The 10,346-nt window shown below is 31.1% G+C and overlaps 1 protein-coding gene across 1 annotated transcript in view; it reads right to left on the bottom strand.

The window, feature by feature from the left end:
• Window positions 1-10,346, bottom strand: part of LOC106688323 (cytochrome P450 6a2) — a 35,286-nt gene that overhangs the window by 4,190 nt on the left and 20,750 nt on the right. The window contains exons 2-5 of the mRNA XM_067046071.1: window positions 5,807-5,996; window positions 2,939-3,147; window positions 1,018-1,487; window positions 18-236 (exon numbers count right to left, since the gene is read on the bottom strand). Of these exons, the coding sequence (XP_066902172.1) occupies window positions 18-236; window positions 1,018-1,487; window positions 2,939-3,147; window positions 5,807-5,992 (1,084 nt within the window). The 5' untranslated portion in view covers window positions 5,993-5,996. The remainder of the gene's footprint in view (window positions 1-17; window positions 237-1,017; window positions 1,488-2,938; window positions 3,148-5,806; window positions 5,997-10,346) is intronic.

A 10,346-nucleotide genomic window follows, 5' to 3' on the forward strand; every position in this document is an offset into this window, starting at 1 on the left:
TTTACTTTAAAAGCTACCTTGTACGCAGGAATCTAAGTACTTCATATCTCTTACAGCTTCCCAGGAATAACCTCCATATTTCTCCAGAACAGTCTTGATTTCCTCTCTAGCTTTAGCCTGACACTCTTTGGACTGAGCTAAGTTTGAGGCAGTGTACAGCATGAGAAGGGAAGTTGCATCCATTCCAGCAAAGAAAAACATAAAGGCTTGTGCAATAGCTAAGTCATTTGTTACATCTGTAAAAGCAGGATGTCTATAAATTATAAAATTAAAAGTACTGGAAAATTAACAGATAAAAGTCAGATATTTCATTTGTTCTATTTCTTGAAATAAGGTAAAATCCTTTTAAAAAAATTGAATTTACAGAATTTTTTTTTTTTACAGGCTTTTAATTTATTTCAAAATTGTTTGAAAATACCTGATAATACTTATGAAATCACCATTTAGAGATAACTAATTTATAAATGAAGCCATAAATATTTTTTTCTATTTCTGTACCTTCTAATGGTTTTAATATGATTTGATTTATGATATTATAAAACCATATTGACCTTAGGCTATCTCTGCTTCTGCAAGCAATAAATGTCGTTTCTCAATATTCTACTGTTCTCTATTGATTCCTATATTCCTATTGGTCCTCCCTTACTTAACAAAAACGCTCATCCATATGACCACAATTCTGTATAACTAGATCTCATCCATTTCAAATTCCTACTGTTAAGTAACATTAGAATGTCTTTTGGAACCAGTGATTTTGATTTCTTAAACTTTAATAAGCTTCTTAACCATATAAATTTTGAAAATTAAACACACACTAAAAAATCAATTTTCCCAAAATATTTAGCTCTGACAGTCAAATTCCTCTTATTGTAAGTGTACAATTAAGATTGCTAAATAGCTTTTATCTGAAGCCATTAATTATTATCTGGCAATTTTTAAGTAGACTTTACTAAGAGGAATAAGTCAACTGATTAAACTTAAATTTTAAATTGATAATAAAAATTAAAGGGTACCTACCGAATGTCTGGTCAACTTTCTTGTTTTCCCTATTGTATATATTTAATTTTTTCTGCTCCCTCATCTGTACCAGAACTTGAGCATAATCATTCCTCTCTTTCATCGAGTCCACTCTTTGGTTAAGGACAGTATTCATGATAGATTTGAAATAGTTGTCTAAATCCTTCGGCATAAAGGTGAGATGTAGAAAGTCTGCTAATTTGGGGAAGTAGGTGAGAAGAGTCTGCTGGGTGAACCTCCAACGCGTTGGTTCAAAGATCTTTCTAGCTTTGGTGTAGATCTCTGCTTCAGCCGCTTTCAATATGTTGGTACCAAACATGCTCTCCATGAAAGTTTTGATGGCCAAATCACTCAGCATCTCTCGTTCCAAGGTTTTAGGATTGCTATTGAGCAATTGTAAAATGGAATCAGATAGAGAAGGAAATACTGATCTCATCTTACCCGTTGTAAATGTTATCAGCAGCTTGTTCCTGTAAAAGTAATTTATTCAAAACTTGAGGTTTTGAGGGTGTCTAATTTTTCAAGAAGTGTTACATAGAAGGATATATAATCTTTATAAAACAGTGTATACTATTATTTTGAATAAATTTTAATGTATTTTTGTCTAGACATGTTCGAATTGGTTTATTTATTTACCTCCATGTAATTGTTTTAGTTGCTTACTTTATTTTTTCAGGATGTTAAACACGAATATGAAGTTTTCCAACACAAATTTTTTAGATAAATATGAAAAATCATTTTTTGTTTATATTTTTCGTTTATAATTTGCAAATTAAGTCTTTAATGTTAAAGGTAATTAAATATTAGAATGAAAGTAAGAAAATTACTAATGATTTATCTTTCCATAATTTTTTGAAGTGTTTTTCCCGCAATAAATCTTTTAAATTCCACTAAAAAAACCAGAAAATCAAAAACACATTTTTCACATTACTCCAGAATATTAGACATGATTTCAGACTACAAAAATACTACTGAATTATTAATAGAGTACAATCTATGCTGTGTATCATGCGATACACAGGATTTAAGGGTAAATTAGATAGTAGTCCATAAAATAATAAAGAAAAATTATGTTCATTGTGAAACTAAACAAATTTATTCTCTCATTAACATATTTATTGTGTTTCAGTTTTTTAATACTTTATTTTTAGGTATTTCTTGAATTGATTTTCATTGATTAAACAATGTAAAACAAATATACATTTTTTACATAGAATTTAAATTTTGCATATATAATATTTTATAGAATTTTTATGATGCTTATAATTATTTACTTTTAAAAGCCATTAGTGACTTTTAAAGTTTTTTTTTTTCTAAGGCCCATAGGTGCATGGAGTTGAGGTCAAGACAGGAAAAACAGGTTGAGGGGAAGCTCTTTTACTGCATTGGCAATGCATTTCAAGAGGGGGCTGAGGAAATTGGATATTTTGGATAGGAGGTAGTGTAGTATGTTGGTCTGATGGTGTCAGGGCACTCTAGATTTGTTGAGTCAGCAATGGTTCAGTAACTTCTCCTTAGTCTAGTCTGAGGCTGTTTGTAAGGGTCTGCCATCTTTGTGGCAGTCCTGTCAGTGTCAGTGTCCTGAATAGTGGATTTGTGCAGTGCTGGAGGTTATCAAAGAATTTAATGTGCCTCCTTGTAATGAACTCTGTCACCGTCGGTAGATCAAGTGTCATATGTTTTAAAAATAATAATTTGTTATTATTATATTTACTGAATTAAACAGTTAAGAAATAGCAACTTAAGAGCCATCCATTTAACATTAATCTATTACTGTTCAATCTTTTCAGTGTTTTTTTAAAACTTTAAGTAATCGAGAACACAGAGCCCAACTTACTGCTAAACCCGCTCCTGCTAATATTGCATATGACAATGGAAGTGCTTATGCATTAGCTTAGAGTATATATATTAATAAACTAACCTTAGCGCTCTCCACCTGATGCCACTCATGTTAAAAATGCTATCATACATCATGCTAGATGGTTCAAACAGAAAAGGTCCATGGTCAGGAAATGTTGAGAACTCTCGAATGAGAACTTGTTCGATGAGTTGTGTGTCTCGAAGTACTAGAGTGGGTGTCATGAACTCGTAAAGCCCAACCATCCTTTCATTTGGAAATGCTTTATAAACCTAGACATAATATCTAAATTTAATATTAAAAAATAAAAAGTAAAAACTGGTCCTCCTTGCTGGATTATTACAATTCGATGACCTCGAAAGCTACTATAATTTTTTCTTCAAATTATTAATTAATTATTTAATTATTAATTAATTGATAATACTTTGAGTATCTTTAAAACAGCATTATTTGATAATTTGTTTTGCATAATATAACATAGTATGCAGAATTTCACTCTATAAATGGTTTGAAATAAGGAAAAAAAAGGTTTTTTGATGACATCAAATTACAATAATTCATGCACAAGCAAAAAAATTTATATAAAAGTCTTATTAATTTTTCATAACAATTAAAAACGTATGCCAATTACATACAAAGGCTAGTACAGCATGCTCAGATATATATTTTTTTTATATTCTACTCTCAAAACCGTCAATTTTTTCGCTTTCGCTAGTTTTGAGGATGAATATACAGTGAACGAACACAATTAATGTTCGATATCAATTGTTGTATTTATTTAAAATTTAACATTAAAGTGAATTATTTATTATTTGACGACATTAATTGCTTTTGAAATTATAATGTTTTTGGCCATTCCAATTACCATATATACTAACAATGTCAACACCTAAAAATTTCATTGTTGGTCCTTTAAATGGTTGGACTTGCAACATCCCAAATTGTAACCAGTTCACAAGACTCAAACAAACCAAATGACACGATGGAACTATCATCAACAGTCACCGAAAAAAAAAAAAAAAATGGCATGACAACGAAATGGTGAAGGAGTCAGTGATTTCCAATTTTTCAAATTATTTTTTTCTGCCTATGATATGAATAGATTTTTGAAGATTATTATCTGTAAAAGGTTTTTTTTTTTTTAGAATGAGAAAAAAATATTGCTGAATGTATTAAATATTAAAAACTATTTCCGGTTAATTTTCGTTGCCACCACTCACTATTTAGAGGGTTTCTTAAAAAGAGATCTCAAAAACATTGTTTTCATATGCATAAGTAGCGTATATTTAAAATTGTCCTATAAATACTTTATTTTCCTCTACATTCATCCCAACAACTCCTAACACTATCCTTACCACATATGCTGATGACACATGTGTGCTTACAGTTAATAATAAAGCTTTGATTGCATCCTAAACTCTCCAGTCCCATATCACAACCCTCGAAGAATGGTGTCGAAATTGGAGGATAAAAATAAATCCCAACAAATCCTATCAAATCACATTTACTCTTCGTCGTATACCTGCCGACTGCCCTACAGTATACTTTAATAATGTGGCTCTTACTCCTGTTGAACAGATTCGTTATCTTGGACTACATCTTGACAAACGACTAACCTGGAATCCTCAAACAAGACTGAAAGGACAGGAATCTGTACGAAGATTCCGACTATTACAGCACTTACTAGACAAACAGTCTAAACTTCCAACTCATTAAAAAAGACTGATCTACATGGCAATAATAAGGCCCATCTGGACATACGGAGTTGAGCTTTGTGGCTCCACTAAACCTTCGAATTCCTCTCGTATCCAATCCTTACAATCCAAAATCCTTCGTAAAATCCTCAATGCTTCTTATTTTGTTATTAATAAATCCATCCATAAAAACCTAAATGTTCCTTATGTAACCGATCTAGCCCGAACCCGATATCATTCCTTCCATGATTAACTTCTTAACCACCCACTAGTTTCTAACCTTGCTTCCTCTTCCATTTCTAGCACAAAATGATTTGTTCGGAAAAAACAATATTGGATTTGGAAAAACTGTAGTTTGAGAAATACTGAACATATAGTACAAAAGTCGGTAAGAAAAAAAGGCAGTTATCTCACCCCAATTTTTGGTTACTTTAATGAAAACTACGTATAATTACTGGTCAAAATTTATTTTAGCAAATATCATGAAAACTATTATTCCTACGAAGGTAAAGGTCATAAACTTCTTTATAGTCCATTCAACTAGCTTTAATTTGAGTGCTAATAGACATCTGTACGTCACATAGTTCCTGAGATATAGATTTGTAAAAATAAATTAACTAACTACTAATCTTTCTGTAGATTTTTAAGAAATTTTGCTTTTTAAAAAGCTATATCTCGAAAACTATTTAACGTAAATAACTCTATTAGGGCTCATATTTTAGCAGATTTACTTTTCTTTAAATGGCGTTCCTCTTAGATTTTCTAGTGTTGTTGGTAGTTTTTAAGATATTGAACTCCGAATGAAAAATTGATGTTTTTTTAAAGGTTTTGAAACAGCTTTTATTCCCCCTACCTATACTTGGCAGACTCATAAATTTTGACTAGTAATTATACATAGTTTTCATTAAAGTAATTAAAAATTGGGGTGAGATAACTGCCTTTTTTCTCCTCTCGGGCTCTTGTACTAATAGAGAGCTCTATTAGGGCTCAAATTGAAGCGCATTCAATGGACTATTAATTAGTTCATTATGATATTTCTCCTACTTGTATTTTTCAAACATTTTTACACAAGAATTCGTTGATAGAAATTAACTTATATTTACTTCGAGATACAGCTAAATTTTAAGCTATTTATACAGGAATAAAGTTTGGGGAATGTGACTGAGTATCGTTAAGCTCCGTATGTCAGGAATATATTGTGTAAATAATCATTATAATTATTAAAGAAAATACTTACTTTGTCATAATAATGAAAAAAATGTTTTCTATAACCTATTACAGAGAGAAAGTTGCCAAATAATGGAACAGGGGTGTGGTGCTTGACTCCCCTGTCCTTCCAGTACGTCATTGACTTCCAGACAATAATAGCAAAGTGTATAAGGCCCACTGCCACAGCCAGAATCAAAAGCTCCAAAGTCAACATTTATCTGTGAAAAAAAAAAATATATATATACATATACATGATATACGAATTGTATTTTTGGTTTGTTTTGGAAAGAACTGGACAAAAATTAGGGGTAGTCATAAATAAAACTGTAACTAATTTTAATAGATAAAAAGTTTATTTATTAAGAGACATTAAAAATTATAATTATTTATAACTAATTCTTACCCAGCACTAGTATAGGAATAGTTTTTTTTTTTTTTACGTAAATAGTTTTGTAAATGGAAGATGGTGCGGTCAAATAAAACTCAAATAGTGATAAACTTTTAATTGAGGCAACGTGTTGACCCACTTTGTTGGGCTTCGTCGGGGCTAAGATAGATACAAATACATATATGATGTAAAAACAAGAAAGTTGAAATAAATATAATAAATAACGCCTCAACTTGGAGTCCATTCACATAAATTTAACAGAGAATTCCGTCAGTCATAAAGTCGATAAAAACTGCATCTCTTTGAAATACCGAAACATTTTAAACCTCATAAAACCCCCATAATTCTTCTTTTCTGGAAGTCCTGCATTTCAGAAGTCCACATTCTTGTCATGTCTTTTATTCTGGTTTATTTTATAAATTCTCACCCCTACACTTAATTTAATTATTAGTTTATATTTCCTATTCTTTCTTTTTTTTCTACATTTGTATATCTTTTTATTTAATTTATACTCATATGTTACTTCCAACTTAAGTATACTTACATTAATTACTTTATTATTAATTTTTCTATTATGTAGTTAACATATCTCTGTACAACTATTTATTTGGTATTTTGTCTTTCTTTATCATTTATATTTATTGTATCCATTCTTTTAACTTTATTTGTACAGTGTTTTCTATCCGTGTGCATTTATATTTTTTTAAAAATATATAATTCCTTCTTCCCCCTATTTTATATATTATCATTAATTGTTTACCTAATTTTAATATTTTCTTTAATTTATCCCGTTTTTCTATCTTTTATATTTCTTATTTTTATCTGTTATTATTTCCGTTTTCATTTATCATCTTTAACCTTTTATTATTTTTATTTAATTTTTACGTTTCATTGTATACCCTTTTAATTTTTCATTTACTTTCTAATTTATGTTAACATCATTTAAGTGTTTGTTTCTTTTTACTTGAATTATATTTTCCAGGTGTAGGTCCCTTAATTCAGCTTTGTGTAATCTTCTAAACTCTCCTGTTAATTCATCCTTTTTCGGTCCGAATATTTTGCGTAATACTTTGTTTTCGAAAACCTTAAGACGCTGTTCATCCCATAGGGTAAGAGGCCACGTCTCACATCCATAAAGAACAGTGGGAAGGATAATAGTTTTGTAAATTCTAATATTTAGGTTTTTCGATAGAAGGCGCGAGCTAAGCAGTTTCGAAATTGAAAAATAACAAGCATTTCGTGCCTTCAACCTAGCTTTTATTTCCTCATCAATTTCGTTTTTTCTAATTACCGTAGAACCTAAATACTTAAACTTATCTACCTGTTCAAACATATTTCCTCCTATATCTATATCACCGAAATTGCTCGCGTTTCTACAGCTAACCATGTATTTTGTTTTATCCGTATTTATTTCAAGACCTAGTTCCTTACTGGAGTTTATTAGCGTGATTGTATTTAGTTCTATAGTTTCTTTGTCCTCAATAATAATAATTCTTTGTAACCAATAATACCAAATCATCTGCATACCCAAGCACCGGTATTTTACTACCCGAAATTAAACCCTTTTCGGTATTCATCACACTTTATATAACGTATTCTAGTGCTAGATTAAATAAAATAGGTGATAAAGAATCACCTTGTTTTAAACCCGACCGGACCTGGAATTTCTGAGGATAAAGATTACCGATTCGTACTTTATTAAACGTTTCGGCCATGCACATCCGTACGAGATTTACTAACTTCTTTGGTATTCCCTGTTCAATCAGAATGTTATACAGTTTCTGGCGGTCAAGAGAATCGTAAGCCTTTTGGAAATCTATATAACGCTAATGCATTAATCCGTTATATTCCATTTTTTTCTGCAAGATTTGGCGTAATGAAAAAATGTGATCAATAGTTGAACGATTTCGTCTAAAACCACATTGGCAGTCTCCGATAATTTCTTCAGCGTATTCCAGGATTCGACTATCATATTCATATTAGCGTAAATATTTTATAACATACAGGAAGGAGTGAGATGCCTCGATAGTTATTACAATCCATCATCGGACCTTTTGTGAACAGGAATAAGTAGATACTCCTTCCATTCCTCAGGCATTAACCAAAAAGTGTATTTTAGAAACTCCAATTTCACCACATGCCTTGATTGGTTCACTAGGAATATTGTCAGTTCCCGCTGCTTTATAAGATTTTAATTTTGCGATGGCCATTTCGCCATCCTCCTGACTCGGTTCTTCTATCCACGGTTCAGCACTCGTATTCATTCTGATGAGATTGACAATTATTTCCCGTATTCAGAATAATTTCAAAGTGTTTCTTAAACGTATCCAATATATCTAACGGATTAGCTGATATATTATTATTTTTATCTCTTATTTAGCGGAATTTCCGGGATCGGTTAATACCTTATTTCATTTCTCTGACGTTATTTTCTTTGGTTATTTTCTATCTCTTTTATTTTATTATCAATTTACACAATTTTGATCCTTTTTTTCTCTCAACCTTTATTCTTTAAAAATTCTCTAAGGTTTCGGCCCTCAGGCCATTCTCAAGGATACAACCTTCAATATTGATATCATCGTTTTTTTAAAATCTCAAAATTTCAGGCTAATTGCCCTTGTCACATATAACTTTTTTAAAATAATTTATATCCTAGATTTAATAAACCTTTTATACAACTAACTTCCCTCTTTCATTTATATTTATAACTTAAAAACAGAACCTACCTTCAACAGGTTAGGACTCTGTTCTTTAAATCTAGGATATAAATTATTAAAAAAAAGTTATATGTGCCAAGGGCAATTAGCCTGCAATTTTGAGATTTTAAAAAAAACAATGACATCAATATTGATGGTTGTATCCTTGAGAATGGCCTGAGGGCCAAGACGTTGGAGAATTTTTAAAGAATAAAGGTTGAGAGAAAAAAGGATCAAAACTGTGTAAATTGATAATAAACCAAACCACTCTCAAACAATCATATATAAAAAATAATTAATCTCTTATTTTATTTTTAAGATATTCTCTTTTTTTATTTCTGAGGAATTTAGAGGTCTCATTTTTTGAGGCCCGGAAGTAAGTAACATTGTTTTCGCTAGGATTATGGAGTTTTTAACTTAGCGGCTTTTCTTTGTTCGCACATTTTAAGACAATCTCCAACGAACCAGGGTTTGTTCTTATTAATTTCCCTTTTTCCGAGACAAAAATTACCGACCTCTTTAATATTATCTCTGATTCCTACCCATAACTTCTCAATGTCTTCGTGACCTTCATCTAAAGTTTCCGAGACTTCAAATCCATTTTTTTTTTCGAGCGCGAATTGATTTCGAATTAAGGGATTTTTAATTTCTCCAGTTCGAAATTTTCAGGACGAGACCCGGTTTCATTTTTTATATTACGTTTTTGTCGAATTTTTGCAAGTACTAGTTCGTGATCTGAACCACATTATATGCCCCTCGATAGGACCTCACGTTAATTATACTATTTTCCCATCTATGTTGTACTAAGACATGATCGATTTGATTACGTGTTTGTGAATCCGGTGATGTCCAGGTGTAATTGTGAATATAATTTCGTTTGAATGTAGTACTTTTGATTATTAGGTTTTTCGATATGGCAAAGCTTATTAGTCGTATTTCATTATCGTTACTATATTCATGCAAACTTTCTTTACCGAGCGTTGGATAATATACTTCTTCTCTTCCAATCTTTGCGTTTGCATCTCCTAATATTATTTTCATATAACTTCGGGGTAATTAATCGTAAACCCTCTCCAATTTATCATAGAATTCGCTTTTAATCTCATCATCACTGTCTTCGGTCGGAGAATGAATGTTAATCAGAGCTATTTTAAACCAACGTCTCTGCAATATTGCTATCGATATCCTATCACTAAAAAACTCTCTCTCAACGCGGAAAGCAAACTATTCCTAATAAGAAATCCTGTACCTAAAAAATAATTACTGCTCCCCCCGTACCAAATGGTGTACTTCCCTTCCTTCAACGAGCCCTCCCCTGGCCAGCGAACTTCTAGCAGCGGCACGATATCTAGATTGTATCCCTTAACCTCGTTTGCGACTGATTTTAACCCACCAGCGGAATTTAAACTTCTTACGTTCCACGTTCCTATAATTTTTTTTTTAATAATTTATTTATTGATATTTACAACTGTATACATGTTGTA

This window comes from Halyomorpha halys, unplaced genomic scaffold, assembly GCF_000696795.3.
Source record: "Halyomorpha halys isolate HHAL.00 unplaced genomic scaffold, Hhal_1.1 Scaffold1104.1, whole genome shotgun sequence".
Taxonomy (NCBI): domain Eukaryota; kingdom Metazoa; phylum Arthropoda; class Insecta; order Hemiptera; family Pentatomidae; genus Halyomorpha; species Halyomorpha halys.